The 17,138-nt window shown below is 57.9% G+C and overlaps 1 protein-coding gene and 1 long non-coding RNA gene across 2 annotated transcripts; both read left to right on the forward strand.

Annotated features, from left to right (window-relative positions):
- The first annotated feature begins 891 nt into the window (after positions 1–891).
- Positions 892–2,773, forward strand: LOC103532084. Its single transcript, XR_542146.2, has 2 exons — positions 892–1,146; positions 2,593–2,773. It is a non-coding gene; the product is annotated as an uncharacterized LOC103532084 (long non-coding RNA).
- A 6,782-nt stretch (positions 2,774–9,555) lies between these two features.
- On the forward strand, positions 9,556–16,512 carry SAMD10 (sterile alpha motif domain containing 10). Its single transcript, XM_030463359.1, is given in 6 exon segments — positions 9,556–9,598; positions 9,601–9,729; positions 11,774–11,964; positions 14,367–14,535; positions 15,650–15,790; positions 16,460–16,512. Coding segments are annotated over 6 exon segments (726 nt in total).
- The last annotated feature ends 626 nt before the right edge of the window (positions 16,513–17,138 follow it).

The following is a 17,138-nucleotide window of genomic DNA, read 5'->3' on the forward strand; positions in this document are numbered from 1 at the left end:
GAGGAGGGGCCAGGCGGCACTTCCGGTCCTGAGGAGAGAGCAAAACGCCCCCTGGCGCCGCGGAGGTCTGAAGGGCAGGGGTGAGCGGTGCGCGCATGCGCAGAGCGTCCCGTGAGGGAGAGAAGAGGAGGTGTTAATTACTGCGGTAATTAGTGAGGTGATTGGGAAGGGCAAGGAAGGGGCAGAGGAGGGGAGAGGCAGCGGCAGCGGCAGCACCAGCGAGGATGGGGTCTGTCTGCAGCGGGGGTGATGGGGATGATGGAGATGGATGGGGATGAAGGTGATGGGGCAACGGGAGTGATGAGGATGAGGGGATAATGAGGGGGATAATGAGGGGGATAATGAGGGTGGTTGGGATGCAGGTGATGGGGATGAAGATGGGGGTGATGGAGATGCAGGTACTGGGGATGCTGTGGGGATCAATGAGATGGGGGTGATGATGATGATGATGATGATGATGATGATGATGATGGAGATGCAGGTGAAGGGGATGCAGAGGTGTGGGGTGATGATGATGGGGATGAAGGTGTTGGGGGTGATGGAGATGCAGGTGATGAGGATGATGATGGGTATGAAGATGGGGTGATGATGGGGATCAAGGAGATGGGAGTGATGATGATGATGATGGTGGTGGAGATGCAGGTGAAGGGGATGAAGATGTGTGGGGTGATGATGATGGGGAGGAAGGGGTTGGGGTGATGGGGATGATGATGGGGATGAAGATAGTGGGGGTGATGATGATGGGGATCAAGGAGATGGGGATGATGATGATGGGGATGCAGGTGAAGGGGATGAAGATGGTGGGGATGATGAGGAGGAGGAGGAACAGCTGAGGAGGAGAAGGGGCAGATAGTGCTGTCCCAACCAGTCTGGCTTTCATTTATATCCCAGGTGAGGTTCTGCTCTGCCCCTGCTCCAACACCCGGAGGATTCTTGCTGGCTGTGGGATGAATCCCTGCCCACGGATGGGAACAAAACCTGGGGGTGAAGAGCCAGGAAGACAGCACTGGGGGCTCGTTCCTCATCCCTGATGGCTTCAGCTGCTCAATTAACACCTTGGGAGACTTCTCACTTGATTATCACCCTGTGCCCCTGAAGCCCTCTGCAGCCAGGGTGTCCTGCTTAGAGAAACCAGCTGAGCATGAGGTAAATATCCTGCCTGAAATGTTAATTAGTCCCTGAAATGTTAATTAGTCCTGGGCAGCCATAAGGAGCAGCCCTGAGGATCACAGAATGGGCTGGGTTGGAAGGGACCTCAGAGCTCATCAAGTCCAACCCTTGATCCACTCCCCCCGTGGTTCCCAGCCCATGGCACTCAGTGCCACATCCAGGCTCTTTGGAAAGATCTCCAGACACGGAGAATCCACTCCTTCCCTGGGCAGCCCATTCCAATGCCTGATCACCCTCTCCAGAAAGAAATTCTTTCTCATCTCCAACCTAATATTGCCCCTGTGCTCAGCCCTGGGGAGGCCACAGCTTGAGTCCTGTGTCCAGTTCTGGGCCCCTCAGCTCAGGAAGGAGCTTGAGGTGCTGGAGCAGGTCCAGAGAAGAGCAAGGAGGCTGTGAAGGGATCCAGCAGAATTGCTGTGAGGAAGGGCTGAGGGAGCTGGGGGTGTTGAGGCTGGAGAAGAGGAGGCTCAGGGGAGACCTCATCACTCTCTACAACTCCCTGAAAGGAGGTTGGAGCCAGGGGGGGTTGGGCTCTTTTCCCAGGCAACTCTCAGCAAGACAAGAGGGCAGGGTCTCAAGTTGTGCCAGGGGAGGTTTAGGTTGGAGATGAGAAAGAATTTCTTTCTGGAGAGGGTGATCAGGCATTGGAATGGGCTGCCCAGGGAAGGAGTGGATTCTCCGTGTCTGGAGATCTTTCCAAAGAGCCTGGATGTGGCACTGAGTGCCATGGGCTGGGAACCACGGGGGGAGTGGATCAAGGGTTGGACTTGATGAGCTCTGAGGTCCCTTCCAACCCAGCCCATTCTATGATTCCATGAGCTGCTGCAGGAGCAGGGGGCAGAGCCTGGGACTCCCTCTGGGGTGCAGTGTCAGCTGTGTCTGATGTGATAGGGGGGGTTGTGGGGGGTTTTTTTGGCCCATTTTGGGCACTCAGATTCCAGCTGCAGTACGGGGGGGATGGTGATGCCTGAGGTTTTATCTCTGGTGAGAACAGCAATGTCTGACCTGCTCAGGCTTCAGGGAGGGGTGAAATTAGTTTGGCCTCGATGACATGGTAATGTGTGGGAAAAAAAAAAAAAAAAACAAGGAGAAAAAATAAATAAGAAAATTTTTAAAAAATTTAAAAAAAAAAGAAAAATACTGGTAGCAATTTCATCAAGTTGAGCTGAAAGAGACAAAAAGCCTGAAAACAGGGTCCACAGGTCCCAGGGTTGCACTGGTGGCTCTGGTTGAGCTACAGCAGGGCCAGCAAAACCTCCCCAGCTCACAAAGGATCCACGAGCATGGAGCAGCTTCTTAATATATATATTATTATTATTATTATTATTTATTGTTTTTATTATTTAGTGGTGTTGTTATCATTTAGTGTTATCATTTAGTGTTATTATTATTATTATTATTATTATTGTTATTTTCTTACAGGAAAAAATTAAACTACTGCTTCCACGTTTGTCTTCCTGCTCTGGGCTGATTTTGAAGAGGAGAAACACGACTGCTGCTGCCTGGCTCGTGGCTGGTGGCACTGCCTGTGCCCTCTCCTTGAGTTAAGTTGCAAATTCACAGCTTTGTTTCAAGGAAACAATATTAAAAGAAAAAAAAAATAGAAAAAAAAAGGCTGTGTGCTGTGAGAGCTGAGGCACGTCCCAAGGCCACCGAGTGCAGTCTCCTTGCAAGTGCCTAAAGACCTCAAACCTTTTAAACACAAAAATGCAGGGAAGGGAGGGACTGGGAAAACCCCTCTGTGGTGTCTGGCACCAGTTTGGTACTGGTGAAGGGGGTGTCAATAGCAGCTGCCAGCCCAGGGATGCTGGGGGGGGTGGCATGTCCCAAGGCCACTGAATTCAGTCTCCTTGCAAGTGCCTCAAAAAAAACCCCAAACAAACCCATTTCAAACACAAGAATCCAGGGAGGGAAAGGGAGGGACTGGGAAAACCCCTCTGTGGTGTTTGGCACCAGTTTGGTACTGGTGAGGGGGGTCTCCAATAGCAGCTGCCAGCCCAGGGATGCTGGGGGGGGGTGGCATGTCCCAGAGCCACCAAATTCAGTCTCCTTGCAAGTGCCTCAAAAAAAAAACCCTTTTAAACACAAAAATGTGGGAGGGGGAGAAGGGGGGCACTGGGAAAACCTCTCTGTGGTGTCTGGTACCAGTTTGGTACTGGTAAAGGGGGTCTCCAATAGCAGCTGCCAGCCCAGGGATGCTGAGGAGGGGGACATTGCACAGGTGACATCCCAAGGGGGGTGGCACGTCCCAAGGCCACCAAGTTCAGTCTCCTTGCAAGTGCCTCAAAAAAAAAAAAAAACAAACCAAAAAACCCATTTTAAACATAAAAATGCGGGGAGGGGAAGGGGGACTGGGAAAACCCCTCTGTGGTGTTTGGCACCAGTTTGGTACTGGTGAGGGGGGTGTCAATAGCAGCTGCCAGCCCAGGGATGCTGGGGGGGGTGGCATGTCCCAGAGCCACCAAATTCAGTCTCCTTGCAAGTGCCTCAAAAAAACCCCCAAACAAACCCATTTTAAACACAAGAATCCGGGGAGGGAAAGGGAGGGACTGGGAAAACCTCTCTGTGGTGTCTGACTGGTGAGGGGATGTCCAATAGCAGCTGCCAGCCCAGGGATGCTGGGGGGGGACACACATTGCCCAGGTGACATCCCGAGGGGGGTGGCATGTCCCAAGGCCACTGAATTCAGTTTCCTTGCAAGTGCCTCAAAAAACAACATTTTAAACACAAAAATGTGGGAGGGGGAGAAGGGGGGCACTGGGAAAACCTCTCTGTGGTGTCTGGCACCAGTTTGGTACTGGTGAAGGGGGTCTCCAATAGCAGCTGCCAGCCCAGGGATGCTGAGGAGGGGGACATTACACAGGTGACATCCCGAGGGGGGTGGCACATCCCAAGGCCACCAAGTTCAGTCTCCTTGCAAGTGCCCCCCCAAAAAAAGACTTTTAAAAACAAAAATGCAGGAGGGGGAGAAGGGGGGGACTGGGAAAACCCCTCTGTGGTGTCTGACTGGTGAGGGGGGTCTCCAATAGCAGCTGCCAGCCCAGGGATGCTGAGGGGGGGGGACGACATTGCACAGGTGACATCTCGAGGGGGTGGCACATCCCAAGGCCACCGAATGCCACCTGCCTGGCCACCGATGGAAGGAGCAGTGCCTCCCCCCTCCCTGCCTGCTGCCTGTTCCTGCTGATGAATGGTTTTCATTAAGGAGCAGACAAGCAAAGCAAGAGAGAAATTATCCACTTTTCTCTTTTAGACAAATAACTTCCGTCTGGAGGCTTCTCAGCCTCTGCCTCTCATCCTCGCAGGGCTGGGCGGGAGGGGAGCTGGGGTTTAATGACTTCCTTTCTTCTCAGCCAAAGGAAGGTGCTGAATCATCCCTTCCTCACACCCTCCTCGGTGGAGGGGAGGGACAGGGTGACATTGGTGCTGTCCCCACCCCAAATCCATATGGATGTGGAGGGGGAATCTGGAGCTCCAGGGCTTGCTGGGGATGATGTCCTCAGGTTTGCTCCTTTCCTCCCCACCACCCCATGGGGTAAATTGGTCCCTAACTGGGGGGTTGAGGTTCCCCAGTTGTGTCCTGGGTTTGGGTTATATGCTCAGGATCTGCCCCCCTCTTATTTAACTCCTGTTTAACTGCAGAAAACCCTTCACCAGGCATTAGAAGGCCCGAGGACAGACCAAAATCCAAGATGTATTTGCTGGGCATGGTTAATACCCCAGCTTGGGAGGGATGGAGTCAAAAACCCAGGAATGATGCTGGATGCTGTAGAGGCTGAGGACAACCAGAGTGTGAAGCAGGAATGTGGGTGCTCAGGGACACATCATCCATCCCCTGGGACTTCTCCAGGTGACCCCAAGGCTTGGTGCTCTCTGAAAATCCCCTGGAATTAAAGATGGAGGAGCAGCTGGGGCTTCCCTGCACATCCAGAGCCCAGCAGAGCATCACTGGGAGGCTGGGCTGGCACTGGGCCTGTTTGCAGGTGATGAGGAGGGAGCAAATTCCTTCCCCTGGCCACATCAAACCTTTCCTGGAGCAATGCAATTGCTGCTAGAAAAAGCAGGGGAAGCAAAGGCTGGAGCAGTGCAGCACTTATTTGTGATAACAGCTTGGTGTCATCTGCACACGTTTTCCAAGCAGCATCAGCCTTTTCCTGCCAGGGCCCCCCCTTAGCCAGATTTCTCTTGGAAGATTTGTGCCATGGCTTGGAAGCTCCATCTGTAGACAGAGACTGGGGGGAGAAGTGGGAATTTCAGAGTAATGGAGATGTGTGCTTTCTTTATTTGATGGAGTCAGATGCCTGCAATGGGCAGCACTGCCCAGATCACTCTCTTGCAGTAGCAGGGGGAGGAGTGGGTCCATCCCACAAGCCTGGGTTGTTCTCATCTTGACACAAAGGTGATGGTGCTGGTGAGTGCTGTGGCAGCTCCATGGTGGGGAACAACTCTAAAGGTGAAGCATCAGGACACTGGCACCCACTTACCCTCACCCTGGTCACCCAGAGGTGTTCCCTCCCATCCCAGATAAAGTCTGGGTGCACAGCCAGCTCCCTGCAGCCCCCCAGGCTGGCAATGACAGCCCCTGGCTGTGGCAGCTGAAGGCAGGAGCCACCAGAAATACTCCCAGGGTTGTCACCCCGGGGAGGTGACACTGGTGACACTGTTCTGCTCCAGGCCTTCTCATCCTGCTCCAGCCAGGTTTGCTGGGTGCCCAACACAGCACCCCCGGGGGTTAGAAGCACCCTGGTGTCACCATCTCCTTCACCCAGCCCACCAGCACCCATCCAGGGAGCTGAAGGTCTTGGGGTGGGGGGAGAAGGGAAATCTGGGGAGAAGGGAACAAGCAGGAGTTGTTTTCTGCTCTGTGCCTGCTGCAAACACGAGGAACAAACTGTGCAGGGTGCCTGGTGTCCCCAGGACCTGTCCCTCCTGACAGGGAAAGGATCTGGGGGCTCTTCCTGGTGGTCTCTGTGCCGGGATGAGTGGGGAATGCTGCTTGGCAGCCTCCGGCAGGGATCCGGGGGGCTGATACCCGGCAGCCCGTGGGGAAATCAGGGGAGGATGCTGAGCAGTGTCCAGGCAGGGATCGGGGAATGATGCCCACATCCTCCGGGCAGGAATCCAGGAATGCTGCCTGCATCCTCCAGGCAGGGAGGGACAGATGATGCCCACTTTTCCAGACAAGGAACAGGGCATGATGCCCTCATTGTCCGGGCAAACCCGGGGATCGTGCCCTCATCCTCCAGGCAGGAATCTGGGAGCTCTGCCTGCATCCTTCAGGCAGGGATGGAGGGATGATGCCCACCTCTCCCAGGCAGGGATGGGGGGATGATGCCCACCTCTCCCAGGCAGGGATGGAGGGATGATGCCCACCTCTCCCAGGCAGGGAAAGGGGGATTATTCCCTCATTGTCCGGACAAACCCGGGGATGATGCTCTCATCCTCCGGGCAGGGATCGGGGGATGATTCCCACATCCTCTAAGCAGGACTCCTGGGGGATGCTCGGAGCATCCTGGGCGAAAGGAGAAGCAGCACGGGGCGGGCAGCGGGCGGAGCGCCCGGAGGTGGCGGAGAGCGGTACCGCCCCCGGCGCCGATACCGGGGCGGGGCCGGCCCGGAGCTCCCGGTGCCGGCGGCGGCGTTGGGGGCAGAGGGGCTTCGTCCCCGCCGGAACGCGGCCCCGCCGGGCGGAGGATGAGCTGCGGGCAGCCCAAGGACATGGAAGGTACCGGGTACGGGCGGGGCGGGTTCAGGTGCACGGCGGGACCCGCCTCCCCCAGCCCCTAAACGTGGCGGGCACGTCCTTGGGGGGGTTCCCCTTCCATCTCGGGGGTCTTCCCTCCATCCCCCCCGGTGCTGCCCCCTCCATCTCGGGGGGCTGGCCCTCCACATCCCTCTTTGCTGCCCTCGGCACCGCGGGAAGGGGCTGTCCCCATGCCCCATCTCCGGTGTTCTGGGGTACGGGTGAAATGGACGGGGAAATTTGGGGTGCAGGTGTTGGGGGTGCTGGAGCCGGGCAGGACCCCCGGGAGGAGTGTGTCGAGGTGGAAAGGGGCTCGCTGCAGGCAGGGGTGTCTGTGCCCGTGGGCTCCCACACACACTCCCTGCCAGGGGACCCCCAGCTCAGAGCCCCCCGAGGTCCTGCGTGTTGCCCTCACCCCACTCTCTCTTCAGTGCCCAACCCTACAGAGATTCTTTGTTTTGGGGTGTTCAGGGACCTCCTGGCAGTGCCCACGGGGGGCTCAGGAGCACACACACAACCCCCCACACAAAGACCCTCCCGGTCCCCCCAGTGGCTGTGTCCCAGGGTTTCTCCATGCAGGCAGCACCCACACATGCTCCCTGATGCACAGCTTAGGGGGGATGAAAAGGACATTTGCCTTTTGTTTCCTTTCCTTCTCCTTCCTGGGGCAGCACCAGAGGGGAGCAGACACCAGCCTGAGCTCCATTCCTGTGTGGGGTTCTCATCCCACCTCTGCCAGCAGAGAATTCCAGGGGAAACTCTGGGTTGATGCTTCTTGCAGCCAGGGCCTGGGACAAGCACCTCTGTCAGTCCCCTCTGAGCATGGGCTTGTCCTCCTCAGGGCCAGCAGGTCCTAGGAAATGGCTCAGGGCAGGGTGTGCTCCATAAGGACATCCCCTGGATGTGGGTTCAAGGCTGACACGTGTTTGGGGGGTCCCTCAGAGCATCACTGTCTCGGGGGGCTCTGCCAGCACAAGCAGCAGCTCTGCCCTGCACCAGAGTGGAAGGGACAGAGGGGACCAGGGCAGTGGCAGTGGCCGCCAGGCTCGTGGCTCATACAGATGCTGCTAAAAGTGAGATGAGTCCCTGGCAAAGCAGCTCCGGGATCCCAGCGGATTCATTCCCCATCTTAGGTGTCCCTGGAGAGCTCCGGTCTTGTCCTCCTGTCACCCTCCTGGAGGGACACGAAGGGTGACCGCCAGCTTCCTGCCACCCCCCCTTCCGACTGTCGGCAAATCTCTCCCCTCGTTTGGTGCTGAATGGCATTCCCAGAGCTGAACAAAGTGACAAAAGGGATTTTTGTTCCCCGCGAATCTTGTTCCAAGCTTCTCCCAGGGCCTGACATTAATCCCAGGAAGCCTGGCTGACCTCGGGAAGCCTGCCTGGCCCCCGCAGCAGCTGCCTCCAGACATATCCCCAGCGGGAGGGCAGGTCTGGGGGACACCCAGGCGAGGGAGATGTGAGCACGGCAGAAAACCATCTCACAGACAGTTTTACTGGCAGCCACCAGCCCGTACCCATCTCAGGACCAACCTGGGGGTGTTTTCATCACTGCGAGTTGCCACGTCCTGCCCCCAGGTCCCTGTCCCCAGGAGGTTCCCAGTATCTCTCCCCAGCAGCGATTTCTCCTGCTCTGAGCCTCTCCAGTGCTCACGTTTCACCAACCAGAAAACTGGAGAGGGAAAAGCAGGAGCTGGGTGATGGGGGGAGGAGGGAGAGGACCATCGTCTGTCCCTGCCACAGACCCTGTCCCACCACCTGCAGCAGGTAGGCACCAGTCCCACTGAGGTGACCCGGACCCTGGCCACCCTTCCACCCATCCTGTGTGGCTGGACACGAGCCCAAAATGGGTCAAAACCCCACTGAGAGCACCCGAGCTGGTGGCAATCCCCAACCCACCCCACAGGGCAAACAGAGGAGCCACCAGGAGCAGGGAATGGCTCCTGGGGACTCCAAAAATCAGGGACACAGTGGCCATTTGGGGATTAGAGCCAAGCTCTCCCTTCTCTGCTCCAGCTCAGGATCAGATGGCCCGAAGGCTCCCACAGCCCCATTCCCAGGTGCTGTTCCCCACGCGTTTGCTCACCCCCCCCCCTCTGCCCACCCCCAAATGTAGCCACAGCCACCCCGGCTCTGTCCGGGTGCAGGAGCAGATTCTGCTGAGCCCCACAGCCCCTGCCAGAAAGGATGCTCTTTATTTTTTTCCCCTCCTGCATCACAAACACCCCGAATCCCCCGTGCCCCCCGTGCTGCCACGGCTCCGCTCAGCCCCGGGGGCACTAATCTGAAAGGTTCCTTTGGAACCAAAACGATTCTGTGATTCTGTAACGCCTGATGGATCTTTGATGCCTGGTGGTTCTGACATCCCCCTCCTTACCCCCCCGGCAGCCCCCCAGCCTCCCAGTCCATCCCAGTGCCAGCTGTCCCCGCCGTGGGATTAGGCGGGAGCACGGGGGGGAAAGCACGGAGGGAGCATCTCCACTGGATCAAACGCCCACAGGGCAGCGGGGAGAGGGTGTAATTCATCCCCCCCATCCCCATCTGAGCCTGGATGGGGGGTGCCCGGTGCCGGAACGTGCAGCTCCGGTTTCTGGGCGTCGGGAGGGAGGAGATCGGGGGAATCAGTCAGGTGTGGACGAGGTATGAGGGGAGGCAGGGATGGAGCCGCGCTGGTGACAGCCGGTGCTGGCGAGCGTTCGTGCGCATCCCTCCTCCTCTTCCTCCTCCTCCTCCTCCTCCCGCCGAGATGCAGCAGGGCCGACCCTCCCTCTGCTGCGTCTCCACCATCCGCAGCTCGCAGGGACCACCCGAGCCAGGTGAGGGGTGGGCTGCAGGGCAGGGCCGGGGGGCTGCGGGGCCAAGCAGGGCTTGGGGGGACATGGGGGGCTGTATATGCATCCCCCGTCTGGCGAGCAGAGCCTCGGGCTCAGCAGGAGGTGGCTGGGAGGGGATGGAGCTGGGAGCTCCTCGTGGGGTTGCTGTGGCTGCTCCTGAGCAGGGGACGGGAAGGAGGGAGCCCGTGTAAGAGGCCACCCCCGTGTCCCTGCCTGCAGCCAGCCCAGGCGCTGCTGTCTTTCCTCCGTTCCCTTCCTTCCCTTGCTCCGAAACCTTCCCTGGCTCAGCACCCCCTGCCCTCAGCCCTGGCGAGTGATGGGAAAGTTGGGACCCGTGGGCTGGGGGAGCAGGAGGCTGAGAAGGAGCTGCCGGGGGCTCTGGGCTCCAGGGCAGCAGTTCCTTGTCCCCAGACAGAGCGATGCCACCGCTGCTCCCAGCGCTGCCTTTCTCCTCGGCTTGGTTTCTTGGGTTTTTTTCCCTTTATCTTTTTCCCCCTCTCTCCCATCTGCTCTCGCCTCCAGCCGTGTTTGCTGGGGACTGGAGATGTCCACATCCTGCTGCTGGTGGCAGGTGCTCGATAGCCCCTGGGGGTGTATGTCCTGATGGTGCTCCCTGGCTGAGCCTTTCTGCAGCTTTGGGGAAAGCCCCGGCACAGCCGAAGGTCACAGCTCTGGCACAAGCCCCTCCGAACCTGCCAGGTCCATATCTGTCCTCCACACTCAGCAGGACAGGCTGGTTTCAGTTCGGGGGCAGCCCAGCATGGCTGTGGGTGCTCAGGGTGCTGGAGGCATCTTGGGTGTCCTCAGCTGTCCACTGCTGTCCTCACCCACCAAGTCCGGGGTGTCTGAGGGGGTAGGAAGCCACCAGAGACATCTCCATTCCCTGAGAGAGGCACAGAGAGCAGTCCTGCTTCTCCACCGATCTCCCTTCAGCCTGTTGTCCATAAAACCCCTCACTTCCCCAGCTGCTCATCAGGTCTCCTGCCTCAGTTTCCCCACATCAATGTTTGTGGCTGGATGTCTTTTAGGGGCAAGGCAGTGTGCTGTGGTCTGGCTAACCTGGGACACACGGACACATCAACAAATATTTCCTGTTCCATTTTAACTTCTTTTGGTCAGTTTGCCTCCTCTCACACCGAGGGGTGCTGGAGAGAGCTCTTGGAAACCTCTTCCCTCTTCAAACCCAACTAATGATGCAAATAAGTCACAGCAGGGTTTCTCCATCCCTCCCTCTCTCCCAGGGGGGGTTATCCCTGGAGCTGGATCTCCTTTGGGCACTGCTCTGCTTTTGGTGGTCCCTGACTCTCTCGGCTGTTATGGGGAGGGGGGAGCAGGTGAGCTTGGGGTGCTCCCCTCGTTATATCTGAGGATCAGCTCTGCTTAAAGCCTTTGGGTTTTATCCAGAGCAGATGAGTCCCTGAGCCCCTGCTTCCCACTTGACCCCCTCCCACAGCAGCTGGGTCCCTTCAGCCTCCCCTCCAAAGGAGAGATTTGCATCCTCAATGCGACCCCAATACCCCCAGCTTATTCAAACAGCAGTGGTGAGGAACAAACCCCACTTGTCGTGGGGAAATGTCTCTTGGAGGGTCACCAGTGGTGGGCTGTGTGGCTTGGGTGCACAGGTTTGTGTGGCAGCAGCTGCCCACAAGGACCCGTGGGCTGTGGGACCAACCTGTGTCCTTTTCTCCACCAGAAAAGGAGAAAAGGACTCTCTTTTATCTGCTCCTCATCCCTCAGCCGGGGCAGTTTAATGGCCCGTGGAAAGTGGCTTTTCTCCTTGGCCCCATCCCGGGAGAGTTGGGGTGATAAGGAGGTGACAACCACTGGTGAGGGCTTCAAATGGGCAAGCAGCTGATCAGCACGGCTTCCTGAGCTGATGGGTTTTCTCCTTGGCAACATGAAGAGAAATTCCAGCAGCGAGGGGGGAGGGAGATTACAGCAGGTCCCGTGGTGCAGAAGCAGCAGGGGGGTTTTTTTGGGTGCCGAAGCGGGGGGCACCGTGACCATCTCTCACCTTCCTTCCCTCCCGCAGCCGCCGCCGCTCACTTCAGCTTCTGCCGCAGCCTCCTGGAGCACACGGTGTCTGCCGAGAACCTCAGCTACCGCCTGCAGAGGAACCCGGGCAGCAGCCTCACCTGGCACGACGGCCGGAGCCAGCGCCCCGACGGCGGCCGCACCGTCAAACTCCTGCGGCAGCCGGGCACCGAGGGCTGCCAGGTACCCCCCGCGGCTGCCAAGGGGAGCACAGGGCCTCATCTCCACCCCCCCACACACCCCACCGGTTCCTCCTCTGCCTCTGCAGCCTCAGGACTTCAGATTTGCTGAAAAGCCCCTTGGGAATGTTGGGCGTTTAATGAGATATACTACACGTACTATATATAACTATATAATAAACAAAATATATAACATAAATAAGATGTAATCTAAAATATATACTATATAAACTATTAATATCTAAAAATAGATATATTTAATTATTATCATCCAGCTGGGGGCTGTGCTCTGTGCACCACACACCTGGCACGGGGGCTTTACACAATTTTTCAGTCAATGGGCCAGAACCAAATTCCTTCTAAAGGCTCACAGTGCTCGACTGTGTCCCTTAGCCAGGTCTGGGACACTGACATCCTAAAATTCTGAGCTTCATTGCACTAATAAGCTGGGTTTTTCCAGCCCTTTGCCTGCTGCCCTGCCCCTGCACGGGGTGGGAGGGAGCAGCTTCCCAGCGTGAGGCTCTCCCTGCTCCCTAATCCACTGGGAAGAAACTGGGGGAGAACCAAACTGTCCATGAAGATGCTTTGGCATCCAGTGGGCCTGGCTGGCCCAGTCCCAGAGAGGAGCAGTGTCCCCACAGGGTACAGCCCCACTGTCACGGTGTGATGCCCCTCATCCCTGTCACCCCCTCGGCCACCTTGGTGTCCCCTTTCCTCTCGCACCTCTGCCAAAAGCATGGGGATAGAGGTGCCTGCACAGGGACACACCAGCTGCTCCAGGTCCCTTCTTCATGTCTCTCCATCATCTTCCTCTACTTTGCCTCTCAGAGGGATCTGGGGTAGAAAAAAGCTTTGATTTTTACTTTAAGCAAGCAAAAAGACGCCCAGGGGGAGGGAGGTGATGTGAGGGGCTCCCCGCAGCTCGCAGGGATGGCTCCCAGCCCCCAGGCCCCCGGGTCCCCCCGCCCCCAGCCACCTCCTCCTTCCTCCCAGCCCTCCTCAGAGCCGGCACTCGATGTTCACGGCTGAGAGTTTATCAGAGAGACAGCGCAGCTCAGCCGGCTGGAAAACCGGTCCCGTGATCCGTTCCACCTCCCCTACCCACCCGGGAGCGTGGGGGCTCGCTCGGGGACTCACCCCTGCGGGATGCTGCACCCCGAACTGTGGGGAGTTAGGGGTGCTGAGCCCCATGGTGTGGGGCTGTGGCTGGTGGGTGGGAATTGCAGATTGTTCCTCACCTCTTCCCTCCTGCTGAGGAGATCAGAGCAGTGGGAAGCTCGCTGGGAAGTGAGAAGCTCGGGTGGGAAGGAGACGAGGGAATGGTGCGGGATGGGGATGCTCCTGAGGGTCGGGGGCTCCCAGGATGTGTCCTGGGGCTGGGCAGCTGACGGGGTCCCCCCAGAGGTGAGGGTTTGGTTGGGAAGCCGAATCGTGCTCCTCGTCCATCGCATTTCCCATCTACTTTGGAGACGGATTCCTTGGTTATTGATTCCTGGCCTCCCACTTTTGCCTTCTTCCCTCATGCTGGAATGTCCCCAGTTCTGGAAATGTCACTTTCCACCTTAGAAATGTCCCTTTTCAAGCCCAAACGCTTCCCTGGGCTCAGGAGCAGTTCCTGCCAGGCTGTCCAGGCTCCTTGGGGGGATCTCCTGGACCCTGCTGCCCTCTGCCGCATCCTCTCCAGCATCTCTCAGGGATGTGTCATTCCTTCCAGTGGCGGCGGGGTGTCTGGAGTCCTTGTCACACTAATTATCTCCGCTCCTCTATTAGGCATGCTTAATTAGCCAATATTCACACCCAGAGGTCACACTGCGGGCCAGGAGCTGCCGACCTTTCCCCAGGTTCTGCCATGGCCTAGACATGGTGAGGACAGTGCCAGGGGGGACACTGCCAACCTGTTCCCCTCCTGCTGTGGGCAGTGTTATCTTGTGGATACACATCTCCCACTCCCATTTCCCAGCCAGCCTTGAGGATCCACCGGGGAGAAGGTCCTGGTCCCATCCTGCCACCAGGATGCTGGGCAGTGGCAGGTGGATAGTGGCAGCCAGGGTGCTGAGGGTTTGTGAAGGTGTCCATCCTGGGTGTCACCAGCACCCCAAGAAAGGGCTGTGCCCTTCAGAGGTGGCTTTAGACCCCCATGAGGTGGCAGGACCTCACCTCAAGGGTGAAGGAGGATGAGCCAGAGAGAAAGGGAGGGTCCCTCCTGCTCCAGGGAACCTGCTGGCTGCCTCCTTGGGGACTTCTGGTGGGGGTGGCTTTGCATGGGACAGTTTTTGGGTGGGAATGGCTTTGCCCCAGTGCTCCCAGGACCTCACTGGCTCCATGCCTCCTGCCAATTGCCAGTGAGGTCCCTTCTGTGCCCGGTAAGGGGGGGATGCTGACCCCCTCCCCTCCTGCTCCCCACAGGGCCGTGCTTGTGACCACTATGGCATCTACCACACCAGCCCCACGCTGGGCAGCCTGGCCAAGCCCGTGGTGCTCTGGACCCAGCAGGATGTGTGCAAATGGCTGAAGAAGCACTGTCCCCATAACTATCTCATCTACGTCGAGGTGTTCTCCCACCATGCCATCACAGGTACAGTGAACACCCCCCCCTCCCCCAATTAACTGCTGGTACTAATTGCCATTAGCATGTGCTCCTGGGGAAGAGCAGTTTGGAGGCTGATGGTTGGGAAGCCAGATGTTGTCCTTGTTTCTGTCCCAGGGGAGATGCTGCCCTGAGAAGGCATCTGGGGTGAGCTCCAGGGCAGGCTGAAGGTTCTTTATAACACACCTCGATTACCCAGGGGAGACTGGGGTTTCTGAGAAGGGAAAAACTCTACTCCTCACCTAGATTAATATCTAATACCATTTGTGTAATGTTTGGGCTTTTTTAAATCCTGAAGATTTTTGCAGAAGAGGGAAATTCTCTGCTCAGCTGGAGTCCAAGGAGCAAATATCTTTGTCCTGGTCTGACTCCAGCTCCCAGCCAAGCCCTGGAGGGTACCTCACCTCCAGGACCCTCTGCCTGCCCGCTGCCCCTGGGGACAGTGGCTTTCACCTCTGGGTCTGAGCACCGTGTCGAACCGTGACATCTGCGTGTCCGGGCAGAGCTCTGCCAGGGCCAGGAGAAAGGAGCAGGGACGGGAGAACCGGAGCTGCCCGGGAGGGATGCGAAACCCTAATGGAAGAGCTCAGCCAGCCCTCGCACGGGAGACAAAGGCAGCATTAGCAAATGTGTGCGCTGGGAAACAAGGACAAAAGCTGCTTGTAAATCCCTCGCCTAATAGCCCCCGGCCTGGAGGAGAGTGGTTCTGCGGGGAGGGCGGCAGGGACGTTAATGTGTTTTGATGGGTAACCCCGCTTCCCCGGGACCGGGACCGTCCTGGGTGAAAAAACATCTCCTGATGCGGGAGGTGGAGCGGAGAAATGGAAAGCTCCTGCCTGCGGGGCTGGGTTGCGTGATGGCTGAAACCGGGACCCGTCCTCAGCCTGGGGACCTCAACCTGACACCCCAAAGTGCTCTTCCAAAGCGGGGCCACCCGCCGAGCTCCTCCATCCCCCGGGCTCCTCCATCCCCCGGGCTCCTCCGTTCCCCCGGCTCCAGGGGGGATGCAAGAGCGTTTTAAGGGCTTCTTCCCTTTCCCCCCTCCCTGTCCCCACCTGAAGGTGGGCTCCCCGTTGAATGCCACCCCACCTCCTGTTGGCAGGCCGGGCGCTGCTGCGGCTGAACGGGGAGAAGCTGCAGCGCATGGGCATCGCTCCCGAGGCGCAGCGCCAGGAGGTCCTGCAGCAGGTCCTGCAGCTCCAGGTGCGAGAGGAGGTCCGGAACCTGCAGCTGCTCAGCCAAGGTAGGGTTGGTGGGAGGAAAAGCAGGGAGGGGACGTGCCACAGAGCCCTCCTGCAGTGGGTGGGAGCCGCGGGGCACTGGCAGGGCAGATGCCAGAGGTGGGGAAAGGCAGCCCGTGGGGCTGGGGTGGGACGTGGAGGACGGGATGGGGTGCACAGGGATGGGGTGTTGCACAGGGATGGGGTGCTGCACAGGTTTTGAAGTGCAGGGACAGGCTGTGGTGCACAGGGATGGGGTCTGGTGTGCAGGAATGGGATGGGGAGCACAGGAATGGGATGGGGAGCACAGGGATGGGGTGCACAGGAATGGGATGGGGTGCACAGGGATGGGATGGGGAGCACAGGGATGGGGTGCACAGGAATGGGATGGGGAGCACAGGGATGGGATGGGGAGCACAGGGATGGGATGGGGAGCACAGGTTTTTGTGCAGAGGGCTGGGTTTTGTTGCAGGGGGATGGGGTGCAGTGCATGGGGCTTGGTGCCCAGGGTGAGGCTGCAGCTGACAGCACAAAATCCATTGGTGGCATTTTGCAGGGAAAGGATGGGATTGTCCCGGGCTGGCAGGGGGTGAGCTGGAACGTGCCACCCTGCAAGCTGTTTATTGCTTCCTCTCCTGCCTTGTTCCAGCTTCTTTTGGAAATGTCTCCTAGCTGATCCGTCTGTTTGGCAGATTGCACCAACACTGTGAACCAAGCACCTCTGGGATGGGCTGTGCACCACTGATACGAGGTCTGAACCCCACGCCTGGAATACAAAGAAACAGAGACAGCTTCCCAGCCACACCGGGGCTTCTCTCCTCCTTCTTCTTTCTCTCTCTTTTTCATGAATACATTCCCGTGCAGACATGGGAGTTTTCCTCCAGCAGACGTGGCTCTTGGCTAGAGGAAAATCAGTAAAACTGCCACTGGGACAGAGGAATTTTGCCCACCCGAGCCTGGGAAAGAGATGGAAAAGAGGAGATGGTGAACACCCAGGGCTTGGGATTGTGGATAAACCGAGTGCTGTTATTCCTGCCAGGCACAGGACAGTGAAGCCTTGTGCCCATGGGTGACATCCCAACACCTGGTGGCTCCTGCCCGTGCCTCAGAGATTATTTAGGGAGCTTGAGCTTCCTCTCCAGCCTGGGCTCTCTTCCAGCATCCTAGGAGGTAATCTTATCAGCAGCAAGATGACCTGACCAGCTAGAAAAAAATTCAAAGCCACCAGCTCCCCTTGGTGACTTAAAAAGGGAGCTGAGTCATTGGAGATGGAAAATCCAGGAGCAAAGGCAAGGTGGACACGCTGTGGCCTGGAGGATGCTGTGCCAGAAGCTCATCCTTCATCCCTCCTCGTCTGCAGGCGGATGGGGC

The sequence above is a fragment of the Calypte anna genome, chromosome 20, assembly GCF_003957555.1.
Source record: "Calypte anna isolate BGI_N300 chromosome 20, bCalAnn1_v1.p, whole genome shotgun sequence".
NCBI classification, from domain to species: domain Eukaryota; kingdom Metazoa; phylum Chordata; class Aves; order Apodiformes; family Trochilidae; genus Calypte; species Calypte anna.